Source organism: Gavia stellata, chromosome 17, assembly GCF_030936135.1.
Source record: "Gavia stellata isolate bGavSte3 chromosome 17, bGavSte3.hap2, whole genome shotgun sequence".
NCBI lineage: Eukaryota > Metazoa > Chordata > Aves > Gaviiformes > Gaviidae > Gavia > Gavia stellata.
The window spans coordinates 14,532,547-14,555,903 of NC_082610.1; the positions used below are offsets into that span (position 1 = coordinate 14,532,547).

Below are 23,357 nucleotides of genomic sequence, written 5' to 3' on the forward strand. Positions count from 1 at the left end.
AACTCGCCTTTCAAATAAAAAAATATTTGGAGGCTTATTTTTGGATGGTGCTGGGAGGGAGTTTCTGCTGAAGCCTGCTGATAGTGGTGGTGGGTGAATCAGTGTTTCAATCTACAGCTCTGGAGGAAAGATTACATTGGGGTGCGGGGAAGGAAGAAACTCTTTTACAGAATGAATTTGAAATCAAATCCTCCCATCTTCCCAAAAGAAAGTTTGTTCTTCCAAACCCCATTACAAACTTTAGTGGAAGCACGAAAACATTCAAAATTACTGCATAATACTCTGATTGCTAGGGAAAGTCATGCTGTCATTTCAGACGTGCTGGGCTTCAATGTGGTAGTGATAAGTGCTATAAGAGAATCTAAGAGTGAAGTGGTGGCTGATACCACAGCGTTTGAGAAACATGCAGTGCCATGAGGGTTCAGGAGTGATAAAATACTGTTCACTGAGTGCCATCTGTACTGTGTACTCAACGAGGCAGAACCGTGTAGACAGAATATAAGCGTATAAGTCAGGGCAGCATTTTGAATTGTGCAATAATGAGTCAGGGAAAAGCTGGAGTACTCAAGCTTCCCCACATGTGACTTCGTATCTTAAATAATGTCTTTTTAACACTGTGTTAATATAAAATCCAAGGATATAGTAATACGCAGATTAATTTGATTCAGCTTATATCCATCCTATTTTAGATGTCTGGCTTCCTTCTGATGGTGGTTACTGCTATTACTTGAAATTCCCTGAGAACAAGGTACAGATGTTGTTTCACCATCAAATGCCTCAGAATATTTGTTTTTTTAATCCTCCACTGTTTTTAAAAAATATCGTTTACAATTTCTTACAATGTTTTTATTGTTCTTTAAAGGGAAAGTAAAACTTATTAGGATGCTTTGTAATCCTAGAGTAAAATTTAGCAAAATAATCCGATACTTTGTCATAAGAAGCCAAAAGTTATTTGCTTTGCTACTGAGTATCTAAGCAGATGGCTATTGGAGTATGTGACTCTGCCTAAAGGCATTTTTCTTCCCGGCAGTAATTTGCAGGAGACTGATTTCCTGGTTGTAATTTGCAGGAGACTGGTATATGGTTAGTCCTAAAAATGCAGGTTTTGATTTGCAACTTCTTTGCATTTTCTAAAGCAGATGCGCATGCCACCTTTGCTAGCTCTGTTTGGTGAGAGTGTGTTGCTAGGTAGAGGCATGGAAAAGTTCTAGTGTTGTTTCCTTGGAATTATATATATTTATCTTGCCACTACCACGGGCCACCTCCTTCCTGCCTGGTGACTGGAGCTATCTACAGTACTGGGGTCTGGCACTTTATTCTCTGAGCTTGACTTCTAAGAGATCATAATTTATACGCAGCTTCACTGGGAAACCATGTATTCTAAAAAGTTTTGTACTCATGACTTCTCCTGCACAACAGGCTTGCGATTTTTGACTTGATTTTTTTTGATATATTTGTCTCTAGGGCTGAAATAGGATGATGTTTAGTTACTGCTTCTCTGAACTTTTGACACTCGCTGGCTGTTTTCTGTATGTTATTCCCTATCCAGTCCAGATGTTTCTGCACATGAACCACCCAGCCATTCAATTTATTTTTTTTGGATGGCAAAGCCTTGATTTTGTCTTGTGGTGGAGGACATTAGAACGTGGAGACTACCCGTTTTTTGTGGAAGGACTCCAGCAGCTCTGGCATTCTTGCATGATTGGATGTGGTTACCGAGACCCACGACGTCCAACTGCTGCATTAAAACTGACCTTGGTAGAGGTTGAGTGATTTCTGTAGCATTTCTCCAGGCTGCCTTGGGTGCACTGTTACGTGTTCCTGAGAGAGTGTAACTCAAGCTCCTGGAAATCCCTCACGAATGGCCCTTGAGATTACTGGCACTCCTCTCAGCCTCTGCTTGACTGATGCTGCCTGCAGCCTGCGCTCCCTTGATTTTTAAGCCCAAATTCGGATCTGTTCCTCCCTTGAGACATATGTTGAGAGGCTTATACTCTGCTTAAGTCTGACTGGTAGTATTGCCAAAACAGATGATGTTAAAAACTGGTTGATCACTCGTCAGGCCAGATTTCCACACAAGCTCTGCATCCAGCAGGTCTCCCTAGGATGAGGGAGCCAGGCTGAGCACTGCAGCCGTAAATAGGACAAAATGGGGACATTTTTCAGAAAAGCTGACTTCAGACTGTCCTGGCAAAACCCTTGTTAATCTCCTTGTTTTGGGCCACAGTGCTTCTGTAGGTGGGAAGAGGGTGCAGAAACCTGGCCTTCTCCTCAGTGCTGTTGGGGCAGGTCAGGCTGTCTGAGAGCTGGGGTTCCCCTAACTGCGGTTGCTTTCTCCATTGCTTGTGCAACACGTTTTACATTAAGTTGCTGGAATAAATACGTGAAGGAAGCAGAAAAGGAGAAAGGGAACTCATGTTTTCTAGTCAGAAGATTAAAAGCAAACTAAAGTGGCAATCGTGCAAGGGCTTCGGTGTGCGCCTTACTGTAGGCACTGCCAACAGTCCCATTGTTGGGGGGGCAGGACAGAGCAAGGCTAAGCAGGGGTTGAGGATGCACGTAAAAAGGAATATATCAAAAGTAAAATAGGAAGAGATAAACTGGAAAGGGCTAAAATCCAAACCTTAAATTCAAAAGGGAAGATTATTCTGCTTCTTCCCCCTTCCAAGTTTTTGGGAGGCCAGTTCTGGCTATAAGCGGTATGGAGCAAGTAATGTGCCCTAATCTTAACAGAATTTGGGATGCTGTTTAGTTTGCATTGGATGCAGTGTGAATGAGAGAAAAAAGGAAATCCAGGCTCAGCAGAAGGGATAGTTTTTGTTGTGGGAATGCAGTTGCAGGGTGCAACCACATCCGGTAGCCAAGAAAAAAACCCCATGATGGTGGTACCATTAGGAGTGCTAAGGAGCGCTGGTGTCGATGCCAGTGCGTCCTGACCAGTCTGAGTGCTTACAATGAGAACAATTAATACCAGATTCCTGAGAAGGTGGTGGAATTTGCCAAGCGTCCAAAAAACAACCAGACCATTTTCAGGTCCTGATTATTTCCTAATGAACTGCTTGACCCCACGGGCCTATAGCAGCCCTGAAAGTCTGCCTTTGCAAAGCCTCTTAGAATAGTTCCATTCAAATACAGACATAATTACACCTCTCCTCACAATATTACATTTCAAATATCCTCCCAGTAATCAGAATCACTGCAGTGTGTGACGAGTGAAGAGCTCCTTTATCCTTACAGCAGAAAGCATCTGAACTCTTACGAGCTAAAGAAGGTTTATAATGGGAAAGGCTAATAGAAAAGGCTTTGAGGCATCATCACAGTCACAAAAAAGGCATGAGCAAATCTGAGTCTGAGAGCGAGTGACAATGCTGTCCCTTTACTAGAAAAAGCTGCGATGGAGAGGGGGTGAGAGAGAACAAGAATCCCCTGCCTCCCCCGCAGAAAATCACAGCTATAGAAAAGTTGTATATTTCATTTTGTTCCCGTGGTTTTAATCTTCTAACTTGCTTTAATTATTCCTATTCAATGCTGATTTATGTTTGGCAACTTTACATTAAAAAATGTTCCCACTAACAGAATTGCAAAAGTGAAGCAGATAGAACAATGCTCATGCTTGCAGGAAGGATGGGGGGAATACGTCGTGTTCAGATGGAATGCGAACCAGTCATTTGGCCAAACTTTCCACGAGAATATCTCTGATACTGGCTGTGCCTACTGTTTTTTCCTTATCTGCAGTAAGCTCTCGGTTTTCTGTCTCCCCTTGATGAAGAGCAGAAATGTTGACCTCATAAGGGATTTCTTCCAGTTTTTTTCCCAGGGTTTTTCTGTACTAATACATAGTTTATTTAACAACTGCATGTTTTTTACATGAGCGCTACGTAACACAATAGTAAGCCCATAAGGAGTTTCAATCAGCTCTACTGTGTTATGCTGTGACATTCAGAGCTCTGCTTTCCAGAATGGAGTGAGTTTTGTCAGTGACAGTCAGTATCCTCACACTGGGATGGTCACTTTGCAGGTAGTAGTAGGACATGTCTGACAGCTATGTAACTGGGAAAGTCTGTAAAATCCCAGCATCTCACAGATACTAAGTTCCTACAAGTTTTGTCAAAGTCAGCATCCAGTGGAGTGAGACCCAAGGTGGTTTCCTACTAAGGGAAAGGCGAGGAATTAACTGCTCCCTTTTACAGAAACTGCCAGTCTCTGGGATCTGCAGATGGGCTCGAGGAGTCTGGCAGAAGGAAGCAGGGGAGCCATGATGGGTGTAATATGGGACATGGTAAAGAACTGAGATTAGGAAGTATAATAAACAACATGAAAATTATAGGAAAACAACCTTTGCTAGTTCTGCTGCTCGTACAGAGATACAGATTTGCAGTTTCTCTTCCATGGGTATGGGTGTGCATTCACAGCACAGAGGTGGGTCATCTGGGGAGGTGACCATTTTTTCAAACAGAAAGCAACTGGTAGTGGTGATTTGATTATGGGACAGAAAGTGAGAGCACAGAAAAAACAAGTAGCTGAGCTAGAAGAGGAGCCTGAAGTTATAGCCAACTGCCTCCGAATGCTTTGCATTGCATTAATCTTTGTGCAGCCCAGCCTAGCTGAAGGGAAGGTGAGTGATGTGCTTGTTGTCACCTATACGCAAAGAAAGATACACAGGCAGCTAGTAAATAGTATTTAAAATGGAAGAAGAATTTGTAATGAGTGAACTATACACTATGCAAGTGTTACTGCAAGAAGCTTTACTGAAGCAGCCTGCAAAGTTTGAAGACTGTAACCATACATAGAAACAAACTGAGCTGTTTTGACTGAAAGCCTGTAATTTCCTAGATTAACAGTTTGCAGAGATATGGTTTAGTACTAAGTGAGGGTTGCTAACTGAAAAAAAGAAGAAAAATGTTGTTCAATAGATATCGATTTGTCTAATTATATGCAGGACATTTAAAGCGGAGACTAGTCTGCTTTTAAAAAAATTGTAGCGGGTGTGTCTGTCTGAGTGCATTTGCTGTTGGAAGCATTGGATTCCCACATGTGGTATCATTTAGTTGTTTTTAAAACATATAAGAAGAAATGCATTTCTTGATATTAAATCATCTTACCTTTGATAAAGTACAGGTGATCCCAGGTTATGTCTATGGTGCTATCAAAGTAGCATTTGACATAATTAGGGAAATTTTATATGACCCATGGGTGGGTTTTGGAGACCAGGCAGTTGTAGAACAAGACAGTTAAACAATAGGTGCCATAAAGCATCTCCATATTAAAAGTCAGTGTCATACTGGTGTAATAGTGGCTGATAGCCAGTCAGCAAGGAATGTGATGTTAATTAAACATTAATAGTGGTGCATGTGCAAAGCCTTGACTATTTTCCTAAGTTTTGGCTATCAGAAAGATTGGGAATTTTATTCAGTATTAGATCCTGGCAGTGAAGTTTAACAATGATCTGCATCAGTGCTGGTTGTCTGTTTTGGGTTGTCCACTGCAGAGAGAAGGCATGGAAATGCTGGCAGGCTATTCACTGTTGTGAGGAAGATAAGGTTTGAGAGCCTTGGTTTCTAGATTATGTCACCCTGGGTCTTTTATTACTTGGGAGCTGCGCTGAGCGCATAAATGCACAGGTCTTTTGGTAAATGACTAACTCCCTAAATCATAGTATTTTGTTCATCCTAAAGGCACCGTTCATCCTTTTAGAACTGGCACCGCATTTGGGCAGGCACAAGAAAAATCAAACCCTCTCTTGCTGGCCCAGGTTGGAAGGCACAGTCCTTTCCCCAGCTGCTCAAGAGGTGCAGATGGAGCTACGGTGGGTGCAAGGACTGGGCCTCTCTGCCCAGCACGTTCACAGAAGGACTGGTGAGAAAGGCCACCTGGGAAGGGGCAAGCTGTAAAAACGGCCACAGTTTTACTATGGGAGAGGGTGCTAGGCGATTGAACTAAAGGTTGGACTCAAATGGCTCCTCGGGAGAAGAGAAACGGGAATAGCCCATCAGTAGGCACCAGGCAGGGCAGGTATAGGCAGGCTTGTAGGATCTGGGAGTGGGTGAAGCTGTCATTATTCAGAAACTCTGAGCGGAAAATGATCCTAAAAATGATTCTGCTTTCCTGGGTACCCTTGCAGCACTACCTGAGGTAAAACGCTTCTCTACCTGTCACAAGGGCAATGGGTGAAGGATTACCAGGGATCCTTGTAACAAAGGGTTAAATGGAGAAATTAAATGCCTATGTCAGCAAGAAAAGGGCTGACAAGTTTAACAAACCTGCTTTATCCTTATCCTGCCTCCCCAAGTGCAATCTAAGCAGAGCTGCACCTTGGCAGTTAGGGCTTCCTTTTGCCCGCGGCCCCCACCCCTGCGCCCCAGCTTGTGCTCCTCTCCTTCACATTTTCTTGCCCCACTCTCAGCAAACATGAGAATTAAAGGATGGGATGACAGCATGCCATGTTCCTGGTTAGGGAAACCTGCGCAGTAACGTGCCTGAGATGTTTCAAAGGAAAGCAAGTTTCTTGTCCTGCTGAAGCTTTAATAGCCTGTTGTCTTTTCTGGTAATGTGTGTGCACCCACCTACAATGTGCACCCATCTACACGGATTTTCTTTCCCTTTTTCATCCCTAAAATTAAAATGAATCTCTTAATTCAGTTGAAGCTACATCTTGCAAGAGCTGTGATTTGAGGAAGAAGATAATAAGTAGCAAGATGTTAAAGAAAGAGCTTATTTCTTGCTTGCTTTGCGGTAACGCTCACCAGTGTAAAAAGACTGGATCCTGTTATACTAGAGACTAATTCAAAACGTAGTAAGAGATATTTCCTACCCCAAGGAAATTCACACTGTAAGGAAACTTGAAATATCAGAGCAAAAAAGCAACGTGTAAGTATGGAGAACCGGAGAACAGGGGGACAGCGAGTGCTTGTTTTCTTCTCTGTTAAAAAAAGGCACTGCTTGTTCCTCAGAACTCTCCATCTTACTGTTACAGTTGACTAATGTCTTCTAGTGCATCTGGATGAAGGCTTTGACCTGAAGGATGATGACAGCCAGGACCAGCTTACTTTATGGGCTAATTCAGGAGAGAACTTTCTACACGTAAGGAGTAGCTTGGAAGGTAGCCCAGCAAGCAGCGGTGGCTGGAGAAGCCCTAAGACCGACTGGTAGGGTAGAGCGTTCACTTGGTGAGCAGGACCAGGAGACAGGGACTTAGAGCTATGAAGAGGACTAAAAAGAGATACCAGTGCATAGTGGAAAAGGGCAGCAATGGAGGACATCAAAGGGGGATTGATGGGAGCTGAATAACAAGCAAGCATGAAAGGGGCAATGGGTGAGGAAGTCGAGCAGAGCGAAGAAGGCAGCAGGGACAAAAGTTCAGCCTCCTCGATAATGACAGAGTTTTGGGAAATTGAACTGAAAGCTTCCCTTGTGAGGAAAGTCTCGTATCTGGAGAGCTCGAGGGATCAGTAAAGATGTACACTGAGTTTCAGTGTCAACTTCCAGACTGAATGTACACAGGAAACAACCATACTTATTGATATAATAAGAGTAAAAATTAAATGCAACAGAATTGAAACATATAATTTGCGAGGTATTTTCACACTTTATGAAGTCAGAGGTTTAGGTTTATTTTATAAGTCAGCAATAGGCAAAATGTGGAGTACTTCTAAGGAAACACCTGTGTTGAATAAAAACAGTAACATACCAGACATAACATGTGTGGTAAAACAAATGTTTAGCTTTCCATGTAAAATTATTAATTTTTTTTAACTAAAATTATTTCATTAAAAAAGATAAGCCTACATTTGTTGAAAATGTGTTGTTGTCCCACTACTCCTGACAACAATGCTGATTAAAAAAGTTTTTTACAACTTTCTTTCAGTAAATCACATCTGGATTTTTAACCTCATTGAAAGTTTTTATTGTATTGTAATGGAATTGTTATTTATCTCCAAATTTACCCAGTTCCTCCTTTGTGAACCGTCTTACGTTTAACAGGATCTTTAATTATATTCCTCTACTAGCTGACCACTACAAAAATTGAAGTCCTCACCACAAATCTGTAAAAATGTTTCCACTTGCACTGGGAGACAAAAATAGAATAATTCCATGTCTTTTTGGACGGGTGCCTAGCTGAAACTATGTAGGGTTTGACTGACAAGAGGATGTAGTCTTTGCTGAGAGCACTTTCTTTAAGGTCCTTTTTAGCCTTCAGGAAGATTTAAGTAGATGAATGAAGAAAGGATTTATGCTAGTTTCCCTTCATTTTTGTTAACTTTGCTTGCTTTTTTGTAACTTTTGTCTTCTGCAACAAAATCTTTTCAGCTCATCGGGCTTACTGAATACATAATCACAAGCTGGTAAGTAGTAACTTCAGGAGTTTTGATTTGAAATGGCACTCTATTCTTTTGTGTACAGCTGCGGTAGAAGAATAAAACCCCTTTGTGCGGCTAAGCAAAAGTTGAATTATTTAAATGTTCAGTATTCGCCAGGGTTATAACTGTAAAGTGTAGTCTTTCAGTGGTGAATAAATACAGTTAACACATAGCTCAGCCTGCGAATACAGCGGAGAGACTTTACTTGAGTAAGTTCAGAATTATTTTGCATTCAAGGGAGCTCTCCCCACTGTGCTGCACGGCACGTTATCCGTTTCCTGGGGAGCGTGGATGGGAGCTTACAAAGCACAGCAGGTAATTGGCTGCTTCAGTTGAAAAAGCAGAAAAAGCATATTTGTCGGTATATACAGAAGGAAAACGAGAACAAATGGTAATTATTATCGGGTGATAGTATTTGTCCATAGTCTTCTGAGCTGTCTGTAAGATGAAATCCATACTGACTCTCTGTAAGAGCAGTGAGTGTCTTAAATGTGATGTTTAGGCAGTTGAGCAACTTTTTCTGTCAATGCATTTTGGACTGGAACTTTCATATGCTTTGGACATAAAAAAGGAGGTGAATGTGTATGTGATAACACAGTTTTTCAGAAAGCTTTCTTCTGCTGTTCAGGACTTGTGTTTCTGTATCTTGGTGTATATTTTTGTATTGTTACTCTATTTTGAACCATATTTTCATCTTATGTGAATGGTCCTATCTCTGAAGTCAGCAGAAAGTGAACATAGCTCAGCCTTTAGGCACTTATTTCTGAATTTCTAAAACTTGCTTACACTGATGCAAATATTTCCTCTTGGAAAGGGAAAGCTATTACTGGGTTAGATACTTTTTCTCAGTTGCACATGTGGCAGTTTCTACAGACAGACTGAAAAAAGCTGTAATGGTATATCTATGCTTTTTGTTTAAAGTGGTTTATATCCAGATGGGGCGTGGAAGTGTGTTGGCAGTGTAAGACAATTGTACCAGGTTTCTCCTAAAACAGGGCCAATTTCATGAAACCTTTTTATTTGCTGCTTTTTCTTTCCCTCCTCTCTTTAACTAAATGAAGCATGAAGTCAAGGCTGATAGATGCTAGAATAAATTGAAATCTATATTAATTTTCATAGTGTAAATACATTGGGTAAAAATAACCACATCTGGAGTTTCATATTTTAAACAATTGTGCATACAGGTAAATATGTATGATGAGTCCCACTGGAATTGGTTGACACAGGAGTATGATACTCACTTCAAAAATCTTTGCAATGTCATGTTGCAGGACTCCAGTCCTTGGACAGTTTGGTTTTAACTTGTTTGCTGAAAATCTCACCAAGAAACCTGTACACTGTGTTGGAGGTTGAAATTGTGCTGCACCTGTAGGAGGAAACAAAAATGAAATATTTTATGGATTTTGTAGGTCTACATGACTGTATGTAGGGAGGATACTTGAAAGACTGAGAAATAGATTATACATTTTTAACACTTTAGTATCCTCTCTATTTTTTTCCTTGTCTTTGGTAAAGAGGAAATCAAAATGTTTCTTTGCTTCTTTTATACACTCTTGTACTCTTTGAGATGGCTTTAAATCTTCATTAGTGTCGTACAAGGTAAAATGTGTAATAAAGCATTAAGGGAAATGGGGTTAAGACATGCAATGTCTAATAAAGGATATTAGTATTTATTGGCAGTCATCCTTTGGCCTATGTAAATTTTTTTTCCAAAGGGCATTGACATTGCTCTTGCTCTCTTTACAACCGTCACTCTGTGTGCAGATGTGTTTTTTCCCCATTCACCTTTTTTTTTATTTTTTCAATGCCAAATACTTAATGTGTCATTTCTGGCAGAAAGTTCTGGTGATGAAAGAGGAAATAAAATGGCCTTGAAGCAAGTTGCTGGAGAGGCACATACAGGATGGCACAGCCATGGAAAGCTCTTTTTTTTTGTTTTTGCAGGAGTTGCGTACCAGTCTTCATATCGACTTAATGAACACAGGAGGAAGCACATATTTTTCTTGGGCCTGGAAACCAAATGTGGTCTTGGAGTGCAAGGTTTACTACCAGTGTAATCAGCTAGAGTACTGTGAGCGACCGTGTGCCAACTTTCTTTCGCCTCCTGTGTACCTGGCCCAATTAACTCCATTCTTCATTCTTCAGTCATCTCCCCAGGTGGCTATCTGGTCTTAATGGGCCATAAAATGGGTGGCACTGGTCCCTATGGAAATGCCTTGTGGTGTAGGGGGTCTTGTAGCCCTTCATAGGGGTCCCTGAGAGTGTCAGAGGTGGCAGTGCTGTCTAAAAGGAAATTCAGAGGATGAATACCCATGCTCTCTTCCTGATTGCTGGGAGAGTCTCTCTGAATAACGTAGGATAGCAGATGAAAGCTAGATTGGTTTGGGAGAGCTGCACAGAGAACCTAATGGAGTGAACTTCTGTTAGGCACAAAGGGAAGAACTTCAGCTAGGATTAGATACTGTCGTCCTTATCTCTTAAGCAAGAATATTTCTTCTTTGCTTCTCCCTCCCTGCCGAGTAGTGATTAACCATAACTTTTCTAATCGGACTTCTAAATGTATTGTGCTTAGTTGCAAGTCAAGTGGCTCAGCTGTTTCTCTGCTATACCCCCTGTGTTTTCTGGACTCTAACCCTCCGTCTGGAGATGTTGTTGGGGTGGGACATAGCAGCAGGCAGACCGTCTGGTGAAAGACACTCATTCTGCAGACATCAGAGTCCAAAGAAAAAGCCCTGGGAAGGCCTGAACTTCTGCAGGCGAAGCTCTGCAGGGAGGGAAAGCACCTCATGCTGGGAACCCAGCAGAAGGAAGGAGATCCACAGGTTTTGGGTAGTCTCATGCCTGAAAATGCATTAAAAACATTTTAGCAGGCTTGTGACCTTTAAAAGAGACTAGATCTAGTTATTAGTTCATTTCTACCTCAGCATGTTTATTTGAGTAGGTGCTCTAGATGAAATGTGAATAGTATGCAAGTGGCTTGCTTCAGTATTTCATAGAAATTTTGTAGAGCCAAGGAATGTATTTGATTACATATACCTATTCCTCGGAGTCTTCCATGGAGATGTGCTCAAGCTCAGGATATTATCCAGAGCATCAGGATTGAAATTGTTGATTGAAACTGGAGTAGGTCAGATGAGATCTGAGACTCTGCAAAACTTTATGGCTAAGCCAAACTTCTCAGATCTCGTCTTTCTTATGGGCATATTTCTGAGTGCATCTTTGACATCAAGGCACTCCTGAGTTGATCTTGTTAACATAAGAAAGAGGTGTTGCCAAACAAAAGCCTGGCGAACCTACTCAAACCTACTATGAGTGGTTTGAAGGAGGACTAAGAATGGGAAAGTTGGATTTCTGACTCTAATTTTGCTGGGAAAGTCGTGACACATGGGGATAGTCCACCTGCTATTCATCTAGCAAATTTAGAACATTTCATGAAAGTAAACCTGCCCAGCTCTCCTGTCATACGGGAAAAACATGCGGCACAGTCGGAAACGGTTGGGAACCATTCCTGTGTGACCTCCCGTGGGGACGCAGGGCCACCGGTGCCATGTCTGGTGGCCTAAATGGGCATAATTTCCCCCCTGATTGCAGAAGAACCAGCTAATAACCCATTTCACTTCTTTCTCTTTGTGTTTAGGAGGAAAGGGTCAAGTACTGCTCTGTATGCTGTGCCTAGCTCTGAAAAGTGACCACAGTATTCAATAGACCAAATTACTTGCCTGGTGCATTTCAGGAATTGAAATTTTTTTCTCAAACATGCTTATTTTTGGACCTTCATCCCTGGTTAGATCAAGTGACAACAATCTGGTTTCTGTGGTCCTGATTGCTCTCTCACATGGAGCTGCACATGATCATTCGTGATACCAGAATGCCAAATCATCAAAATCGCAGTAAATCAGAGTTACCAAGAAAATTTTTTGGTCAGACCTAACAGACACCAGTGAAAAGCTACTTCTAGAGAAATGATGCTGGTTTTATATGCTCTCATCCCCACGCTGTGTACACTGGCAGAGCCCTAATGTAGTCAGTGGAGCCACGTTAATTTGTCTCTGGCCAGGATAGTCCTTCATAGTTTTAAGTAAGTGGTATCTACATGAAGGAAGAATAAAATCTGTGACCATGTATCATACAAGGGTGCCTGGAGAGCGCTGAGATTAAAACCAGAGATGCTGGTACCCATCAGATTTAATTTAGTGAGCTCTCCCTGCAAACCCAAATGCACCTCACTGACTTCAAGAACTGTTAGGGAAACCCAAAAATGCCCAGGTGGTGATTGGTCACTGATAGCCAGAAAGTGCTTGCTCTGATGCTTTTTGGGTTCTTGGTCAGGAAGGAGTTAAGACCAGTGCTGGAAGGGAGATGAAATATTCGGAGTAAGAGATTTCCAGAGGGGGCTGTCCTGGCTGAGGTTGGGCTTAGCGCTTTCAGCTGTTCTTCTGCTCTCTTAAAATGTGAGAGGTGTAACAAACGTGCTGGTCGCAGGGGCTCCTGAGGCACGGCTTACAGCAAAGTCATTTGGTATTTGCCCAGTTGAAGCATCCACAAATTTTGGAAGTCAAACCTGGCTTACCCTGGAGTAGGGGCACAGCGCGAGGTGGCCGAGAGCCATCCTGCGTCACCCGTGCCAGCCTGTCGAGCCACCCAGGTCAGCTGTAGGTGCACCAGCACCCATGTGCTCAATTTGACTACGTGCGTTAGCTGGGACACAGATATGCTGCCCTTGTCAGTGCAGTGGAGTCAGGGTTAGTAAAAATTTCTTGCTTTATTTTCACTGCTGTTATTTCAGCAGAGCAAACATGAAAAGGAACAAAAATCAGACCATCTGGGCAGCATGGGCTCCATCTCCCCTTAGGGGTTTGCCACAAGACGGTGTACCTGGCCTGAGGCAGGACTTTCTATGCTGCCAGGGCTCAAATTCCCATTTTTTCCAGAGCCATGCACCGGACCTACACCCTCTGTCACCAGGTCTGCATCTTCCCTCAGGAGGATGCAAACTTCCTTCTCCAGCTTTCACTGCAGGGCAGTGGCTGCCGAGGTCCCGGTGCCACAGGGAGGCCGTGGCCTGGGCTGGACCTGGGGAGGCAAAAGCAGGAGAGCTAAACGAACCTAGGGGAAAACCGATCATCTTTTGGCTAAACTCTTAATTAATCTGGGGTGTTGAAGGTCTGCCGAGGGCAGCCAGAGAACTCGTTCAGCTCCCTCCAGCCAGCTGTGCGTGCCTGGCAGGGGAGTTCAAACTCACTGAGAACACGGCGGTGTTTGTCTTCTTATTCACTTTAAAAAGTGGATCATCCCATGTTAATTATCCTTCTCACATATGTCAAAAGTGATGTATGATTCATAAGTAAGAATATTACGTGTGTTGCCTTTGATACCGTTAGGCAGCAACATGGCACAAACTGCGTTCACGGAGTCCTTACTGCGGGCGAGAGCTGCGTTGGCGTCGTGCCTGCAGCGCATGGAGCTGGTGACCAGGTCTAAAGAACTTACATTCAAAAAGTGTCTTGGAAACATTTCTCGAAGATACAGCATTTTGCAAGTGCTGTATTTCCAACCAGTGAGGGCTGCTTTAGGAATAGTTTTTTTGTTAGCTGATTTCTGTCCTTAAGAGGAAGCTGCTTCCTTCCTCTCTTCATTTAATTCCTTTGCTATTTTGACCTTCACCTGTGTGACTCGCTCACTGAAATCCTCTCGGGAGGATCAGTGTCAGCTCTAATAAGCTGGCTGTCACTTTATACCAAACAGAAAGTAAATGTTTCATTTGTTAAATGGGCCAGTAGCATACATTGCCTTTTTCTACCATCCTCGGTTTTCTTCTAGAGGGAAGCGTTTTACTTTTATGTGACTGAAAGTGCATAAAGTGGATTTGAAGCTGCAGATTTAAGTGTCTTGAATGAAGACTGTTATGTAAGACTTTTCTTTATTTATCACACTGAAATACGATGAGCATTACAGCACAGGGTCTGGTCACAATGAATTTTCTTGTATTTCCAGTAAGAAGATAAGGGATACACTGTGTAAGGAATGCACTGGGAATTTCTTTTCTTTAGCAAACTGCACAGGAAAAGTAAGATTATTGCACTGAGCTCTTGGCTGCTGATGCAGGGAGCAACACTGCTTCTTGTTGGGACTTCTGCCATTGATTTGATTGCGAGCAGGACAGCTTTTCTCTGTCGTAGCTTCTGTTGTGTTTATTTATTGCTCCCCTTTCACTGCCGTTTGTGCTGACAAGCACAGCCTGTGCTTCTCTACCAGCTTGCACAGGTGAGTTAGATTTACACTAATAAGCTTGGGAAGTATTTGAGAGGGGTGTTGAGGTGAATACTTATTTTTTTTGTGTCACACAGAAGCTGGTGTCTGGGGTTTGAATTCAGCAGCTTATGGAGCGCTGTTTTTAAATGGTGTTTGACAAACATGAAATCAGTGTACATCACTGACCAACCACTGCAGTGGAGAGCAGTTTGAGACAGGAAAAGAAGGTGGCAGCTTCAGCACATGAGAGGAAGGCCATGGCTTTTTTTCTATGAACCTGGAGGTTGTGTAAGTATGGTTGCTTCTGTAGGTTTTTTTTGGCTTTTTTAAGCCAAAACCAAGCCTGTATATGGAGCCAGATGATGATGGTGCACCATCATCCTCTGGCTCTGTGTGAAACCAGCCCCCTGGTGATGGTCTTGAGGGCACTGGCTGCTCAGCTTTCAGGGCAGCTGAGGGTCTTTTTGCTCAATATTGTTTGGAGGTATTGCCACAGTGGTGCAGCAATCCCCCGTGGGCAGTCCCCCGTGAGCTCTTCAAACTTCTGAGTCGCTGTTGTATTGCAGGAGCCTTTGCCAACAGAGGCTAAGGAACAGCAAGCTGCTTAGTGCATGTTACAGGAGGCTGCTCTAGCTTTACCCTGGAGATCAGCTTTTCACCTTACCGGCTGCAAAAGTGGGGAGGGAAGTTTGTCTCTTGTTTCTCTGGGCATTTAGTTTCTCCTTGTCTCGTGATCTGCATAGGCTGGAGTCTCAGGGCCAAAATCCCTCTTTGTTAGCACCCTAATTTATGCTCTAAACTAAGTGTTTGCAGTAACTGAAATAGGTATCTATGAGAATGATTTCAACATATTTAAATCTAGTTAAGTCTCCAATATACTGTCCATCAGTCTGACTGAGCTTTGAAACTGCATGTGTATGACAGATATATGTCTGTTTTCTATGCAAGTATCTCTCAATGAGTCAGAAAGGTCTTGTAAACTTCAAATCCCTAATGGCAAAGAAATAGTTCTGGTTTTGTTGGTTCAGTTTTCTAGATCTTGTGTTGAAGTTTCTCTTGGATGTATCTGATGGATGTGTTTCTAAGGCTGTGGCTTGCATAGATTGGTAAATCTGATATTTAGTAGAGGGGTTTTTTTGTCCACCCCCCCCCCCCCCCCCCCAAAAAAAAAAAACCCAACAAACCTACAAAAAGATGCTACCTAATCATTAGAAAAAAACCCACCACCAAAACTTTTAGCCATGGGAAACTGCACCCTAAGCAAAGTACTCTGTGGCCATTAAACTGAACAGCTTTGAATAACTGACTTTCTCAACCATGGCTCAAGTTCATGGCTTTTCAAGTGAATGGAGCTGGAGCCCACAGAATAATTGTCTGTTCAAGCCACTGCCCAGCTGGGAAGCACAGCTGGGGTAATGAGCCAAAACTTTTTATAAAAAAAGAAAAATGGATAGCTTCATTTTCAGGAGATTTAGGATTGAATTTATTTAAATAAAAGTGTGTATTTAAGTGTATGACTGTATAAACTTATATACAGAAACAACAACAGATAATCAGCCTGTAAAATGTGTAAGCAATAGTTATCTTTCAGCATATATTACTTCCAAATAAGCCTAGAGAAACAAAGAAGATTCTTTTATGGTTAGATCCCATCATGGGAAAGAAGTCAAGTAATTGGTAGACTTGGTGTAATTTCTTGCTGTTATATTTGGCAAATAGGCAACACACAGTTCAAAAGGTAGTTCAAACTTTATCTTTGGTAAACTTTGGTCCATGTCACTCCCTGTGGATGTGAAAACAGCTGCTAGTTAGGAAAATGCAATGTTACTTTGTGTTGGTACAAGGCACCTGTGTGAGGCTTTGCAGACAGTTTATTCCATATGCTCCAAGAGCACTGACACTGGGCAACTGAACACTTGTTAATGTTTAAACAAATTGTGATTCATGAACTCAAACTTTTCTCTAAACTTTATATTACTTGGAGCCTTCTGTGATTGTCTCTGTCCTAGAGCAAGAAGCTGTAGCATGATATACCATGTTCTACATACAGTGAGTCCATTGCAGAATTTTGTCTTAGATATAGGGATTTTACTACTTACAGTCTCCATAGATGAATTAGTAAAAATATAGGTCTCCTTCTTAGCAGTTAATGATCTAGATCTGTGTTTAGGACTTTATCATCTTGGACATTAGAAAAATACCCTGGAGGAGCAGTTGTAAAACATCAGCATCCTCAAATTATCTCATTTAAAATATTTGCAACTTTCTTGGCTGGAACACCACCTTACTCTCATCATTCAAATTAGGCTTTCTACGACGAGCTGTGAGAAAGCTTTCCTGGCTAAAAATTGCCTTTTTCTGTTCCATGTGTTAAGGATTAACTGGTTTAGTAACTTTAAGGCTGTGTTTCCCTCCCCTAGCTGCGTTCCTCAGAAAAGCGATGTTGGTAGGCCCCATAGCAGTCACTAAACATGACGGTCCTGAGTGCCCTGCTGCAGAGGCACCACCTCTGCAAAGAAGTAGGACTGCTGGGGAATTAGTTACCACAAGAAAACAAACAAACAAACAAAACCAAACCCCAACTGGCTGGACAGTCAACATCAGGTGATTTGGCAAAGAAATGTAAATCACTGCTTTTTTAATCCAAAGTATAATTTTGAAATTAATAATGTCTTTGAAATGGTAATAGATCTTAAATATGCTGCCTGGTAAAGTGTCCTCTAAGCTTTCATTGCTATTTTGTTGTCGTCTACAAATGGAGAAGCAATTTAACTGGCTCTGAAAATGTAGAATTTGGAGAGAAAATTTTGCACCTCCTGAATCTGTTTAACTTAAAACAGAATTAAACTGTCAGCGTGTGGTTGTGATTGCGTACTACATGTGCAAAACTACATTTGCACTTAAAAGCTGCAATTGAGGGTTTTATAGCTAGGGATGCGAATTTGTGTTGATTCCCTCTTAAAGGTTGGTTTTCCATGCTTTAGAAGGTGGGGCAACCTTTTTTTTTTTTGATCTGCTCAGCTAGACATAGGTGTGCATGTTTGCTGTTTTTTTTGGGGGAAGGGAGTTTAAAAAAAATAAAGGAGTTTGGCTCATAATTGCCATATGAGTGGAAAATATGTTCGCAAGTGTGTGTTGGGGTTAATACAGCCAATACCTGTGAGAGGTCGTTTCAGTCAAACAGCAGATGCTGTAAATTCCTTAGAAAGTACTTTGGAGTTAGTGTTCTTCTCCTGAGTGTATAAATCTGTCCTCTCTCTGACTTCATCTCTCTAAGCGTCCCCCCCCCCCGCCATTTTCCCTTTCTGTCTCTAAAATGCCCCTAAGCCCCTCTGTCTGACAACTCAAAAACGTGTACAACTTCCCATCAAGACGTTCAGAATAGCTGTGTACAGTGAAGATTATCTCATGTTGGCTCTACTCAGCTCTAGCAAAAGTTAGGATTTATGCAATTATTTTCATAATATCCTGCAGGACCCAACGCATGTTGCAGAAAGGTCAACAATGAAATAGGCTTGGGTACTACAACCAGGTCCAAAATGATGGAACGGTAAATTGTAGTTCTGGTAAGTGTCTTGTTGGTGTTGAGGGGCGACAATGTGACAAACATAGAGTCTTTGTTTTAGTCTGAGCGTCATGGTGATCGTTTTGTATGGATGTGAAAGCAGTGAGAGGATATGCTGTAAATTGCCAGGACTACTATGAAGCCCTTTGCCAACCTTTTAGTGTTGCTTGTTCATAATAAAGTACAAAAATGGCAAAACAGTTTGGTCGTAGTTGTGAATGTGCCACTGCTACATTTTGGTTTTAAACAAAAATAGGACAAATATGCAAAACAGGGAGGACAGAGATGTCACTTCTCTCTCCATTTGACCACTTAAATTTCTAATGCTTCTGGATCCTCCATACCCCCTTCATGATGATGGCTGGAAATCGAACGACCATTTTAATTTCGATGCTGAACTGAGCATGATAACAATCCAGATGAGGTTCAGTGAAGTTTGACAGAAACACACTGGTTGTCACATTGGAGATTATCATCACAGCACAGTTCCTTGTCCAAACCAAAGCCAAAGGTGGAAGGATGCTCTCTGGGTGCTAAGGATTGTATACTTTGTTAGTGTGCTAATAGACAAAAGAGAAGAGTTTACTTTCTTTACAAAGTAGCTAAATTCAGTTGCCTTTAGGAAATTATTTTAAGACAAACAAAAGAAAACCAAAAGCCCTGTTCTAGAGGTGGAAGAAACAGTAGGACTTCAGACTCCTATAAATCCTTTTCTAAAAATGATCCTACTCATAAACTGCGTAAGGTAAACATAATTTTGTCTGGTTTTAATTGTAGCCCACCTTGTAGGGCTCTATCATTCCATCTCTCATAAAAAAACCCCAAAAAACAAAACCCATGCACAGAAAAATGATCTTGTGGCAGCACGTGATCCAGATAATAAAGTTTGATTTAAGAATATTCTTTTTCTTCTCTTAGTTTCTTGGGGGTTTCCATGGATAAACATGCCATCTCAAGGTGCTTATAAAACGTGCATTTTCCTAGAGTGAAGTTACTTCACAAACACCTGGTGGCAGATTTTGGAGCTATTTCCATGGAGAGGCTGGCAATTGTGCCTAAAGGACAGGCAGGAGAACAGTTTAGGATTAATCAGGTTCCCTGTACCTTGAGCTCTCCTTCATGGTTTCTGCCTTTATGATCCTGGTTGGCAGCTCTTGCACCTAAGGGTACATCGTATGAGATAATTTCAACCTTTCTCTCCAATCCTGCATTTTTTGGACACAGATAGGAAGATGGAATGATTCATGTCAATCTTGCTATTTATTTCTATTTTCAGCAGAATTTTATTTGCCATTGTCAAAACCTAAGCAAGGAAGCTACATCACAAAATAATAGTAAATAAAACTCCTTATAAACAAAACAAAAACTTTGTTTTGCACTATAAAACTCTGTACCTTTTGCCAAAGGCAGACTACCATTTAAAGGTCTTGAAAATAGAAATAGATATGATTAATTTAATGTTTCTATAGAAAATAAGCAATTCTTATTGCATGAATAAATTGTTCCTTTGGAATATTGTTTTGCATCATTATTGCTTCAAGTACCATTTATGTAATCCCCTAATGAAAGGTCTCTGTAACAGCTAACACACCAGGTATGGAAAAGGCTCTAAACTCCCAATTCCTTTCGAAAGCAAATACAGTGTGTCAGAAAGGAGAGGAGAAGGGGGAAAGAGAGTAAGGAGCTAGAACTCATTTCTTTGAATAATGAGAACAGTGAACTAGCCAGGGGAGAAAAGTTCTTCTAAAAGGATAATATGTAAAGAGCTTTTCACACTGCCTCAAGTTTTCTTTGTTAAAAATATATTCAAGATGTCTAGAGCTCTTTTCAATTTAAAATACTTTCTGTTTTTTCTCTCCTCCCCACCGCCCCACTCCCCACCCCAGCCTGGGCACCTCCAAAATGAATTGAAGCAATGGGCACAGGGGTAATTGGTTTGAAGAAAATGAGATGAGGATGCGAAAGAGGGAATAATATTGTTAGAGGGAATAACACCACTCAAAGGAGGGAACTGACTCATCAGGGTGCTGTAAAAGTATTCTTTCAGCTTTCAGGTTGTATTAACTCAATTGCTTTATTTAGTTACTATGTATACTAAATAATAAGTAACTATATCTCCAGATTTTGGAGAAATAATGAAGTGCAACTTCATGCGCCAAATCAATCCATTCACTATTTGTTATGGGCTTGATTCCATAAACAAAGTGCCCATCAGTGGAGGTGAGATCATATCTTAAATGCCAGACAAACTCTGTAACGGCTCCAGGTGTCTGTAAAGCAATGCCTGCCTCCCTTTGGCCCGGCTGCTACTTTTGGAAAGAAAATTCAGAGTTGGTGCCTGTTTCTCTTCCCCCCCGCCCCCTTCTCAGAAAGTGCCGGCTTTCTCTCCAGAGAAAGCACGTAGGGCACAGACCGGTCTTCGTGTAGGGGGAGACCAGTGGTTTGTCTCAATCTCTGATTCATTGAGCCTGAGCTGCTTCATGATTTCCAGTAAAAAAAAAAAGTACATTTGTGCAAAGGCTTTTTATTTTGATTGCTGTGGAGTTTAATTGCTTCAAACTGGGGCCAGCCTTTGTCCTGTCTTGCAGTTAAGTAACTCTGGCATTTATGATAGCTTGCAATTACCATGCAAACTATCATTTTTCCATTTCAAAAGTTGCCATTTCTCCGTGCTCGCTGCATTATCTAAGATACCGCAATTATGCGCATCTTCAGAAAGAGGAAATGGCTGTGGCACATCACGTACTGTGGTGTGGTGAGTGTAGGGAAATGTATTTTGGGGCTTTCTGTGATAACTGTTCTTATGGAGTCGAATTTCCGTAAGTGTCTGAGGAGACAATCTTATTCGTTGCACGTACTGTAATGCCTTTTCCTAGGAAGACTTTAGATCAGCTATTCAATTTTAAGTGATTTAGACATATGTGTCAGAAGGTAAATACGAGGTAAATTGTAGCAAAAATAAGTTTGTGAATACCCAAAGTCTCATTTAGTCATAGGCACACATGAGAACAGGATCCAGGAGTCAAGAAGGACCAATATCTTTTTCTAAGTAGGCAATGGTCTCAAACACTGAAATTAAAACAGATGTGCAAGGAGACCACTTCCTACAGGAACTGCTAAAACAGCAGATTGGCGGTGCCAGACCTGGGAAAACTGTGCTGTGTTGGTTTTTGTTTGTTCTGATTTGCTCTTTGGCTTCCTGGAATTTGTAGAGTTCAAACTCAAATATGTGGTACCTAAAAGCAAAGCAAGAATAAATCCCTATCTTACCTTTTTGTCAGGGGTTTGGTATTTATTTTTTCAGGCAATATGCAATCTGCATATGACACACTGCAAGTGGGAAGATAGGGGTTTCGTCATTGTCTGATCTCTGATACGCTGGGTTCCCGATAGCTTTAGGGTTGTGGAAACTGGGGGATATTTACAGATGGATTTGGACGTGTAAGATCTGATGCAAAAATAGATGCAGTTTTAACATAACCTTATGCAAGAGGCATATAAACTCCTCTGCCTTTTGCCAGTGAGTTAACTAGGGATGTTGAAAAGTTATGTCAATCTCTCTTTTGCCAAAAGCTGTGTGGGTTAACTACAGTACAGACTTTAAAGCTTGACAGCTTTCTACTCTTGTAGACCTAATCTGTCCAGCTCATTTTTTTTATAAGAGACGAACTTTGCATAGGAATGTTGATTTAATAGGTTATTATACAAGTGTAGTACAAGATCACTGTTTGTTGGTTTATTTTTTAATGTTAACAGAGATGTAACAATAACCATGTTCTAACACTCTGATAGCTCTATGTACTGGGATGGCCAAAGACTGCAACTTTTCTTTTTGTTCTTTCATGGCTTTGGGACAGCTGGTAAACACTCACTTCATTCCGCATAAAGGGTGGAATCAGCTGTGTTTGTTGTTGAACAATATAGTGTTGATTTTGGGAAGAAGAGAATAAAGCAGCAGGGAAATAAAATCCTGAAGCCTGGCCATGACCATTGTTTGGCAGCCCATCTAGTATAGGAAGACTTGTCTCCTCCTCAAAGTACTTTGGAGTTCAGGACATGCCTGTCTTGGGTTCAATCTGCTTTCCCAAGTCTGTAACGTTTTCATGATCTATTTACATTTGTCCTGGTCTATTCTGTGGCTTGGCTCATGCTTCTGTCTTGCCTGGTGGAGGGGAAGCTGCAACCCCTTCCCACAGCAGCACTGCTACCAAGGACCTTCTCTCTCAAAGACCACACACAGTGTTTTACGTGGCTTCTGCTGTAATAAATCAAATAAGGCAGCCACCCATGTAGGATTCATAAGAGCTGACTTTTTACTTTGTCTCGGGGCGGTTTTAATAGTGCGTTAGTACTCTGTGTGTCTGTCTAATGAGAGAAACACAGGATGCAATTTGAAACTTATATTTTATAATGGCTTTAGTGTTGCTTTGAAAGGTGGGAGAGATTCAAATGAATTGGTCTGCAAATTAATTCATACAGTTAATGATATATTTGTTTATATGAAAAGCAGTTAAACTTGAAGTGGTTTCTTAATACATTTATAAAAATTCAGTGGATGGCCAGTTAATGGGTAAATTATTAATAAAATGATGAAAAGATTGTGTAGTAGAAATCTGTTAACCATGAGTGAAAGAAGATTCAGTTCTGTAGATATGTCTGTAATCTCTTTAATATCTTGGATACTTAAAAGCTCTTTTGGAGCCATCTAAAAGGTTTTAGGCTTGATAGACCAGACACTTTTGTGCTAAGTTTATCAGTTTTACAGCTTGTCTGAGAAGGGGAGTGTGGTACCAGGGAGGCCAGAAACCTCCAAGGTGTTACTAATAAAATCAGTTACTGCCTCTCTGTACAAGTACACAGTGTGCATAGAATGAAAAAAGCCCCCCCTCTGCCTCCTACTCTCTGTTTATGAAGTCTGCTAAGCAAGAGGAGGAATTACTTTTATTTAGCCAAAGAAGTAGCTTCTCCCATTCTTGTAACCCTTTGAAAGAAAAAGAAGCTAGACGTGGCTCTGATCGTGGCTCTGATTCAATGATAACTGCATGCAGTCCTTCCTCAGACTGGGAGCATTATTTTGTAATATTGCCCTCAAATACTGCGCAAATGTATCAAACCCGCTGCATGAATACATTAAAACACAAGCAAACAGTGTGAGAACTTTTGAGATGTTTATGTTTGTCCAC

The 23,357-nt window shown here is 41.4% G+C and overlaps 1 protein-coding gene across 1 annotated transcript in view; it reads left to right on the forward strand.

Annotated features, from left to right (window-relative positions):
- Window positions 1-13,746: 13,746 nt before the first annotated feature.
- The window catches only part of INSC (INSC spindle orientation adaptor protein), a 133,811-nt gene continuing 124,200 nt past the window's right edge, over window positions 13,747-23,357 (forward strand). Inside the window, exon 1 of the mRNA XM_059826114.1 lies at window positions 13,747-13,914. Coding sequence (XP_059682097.1) covers window positions 13,747-13,914 — 168 coding nt within the window. The remainder of the gene's footprint in view (window positions 13,915-23,357) is intronic.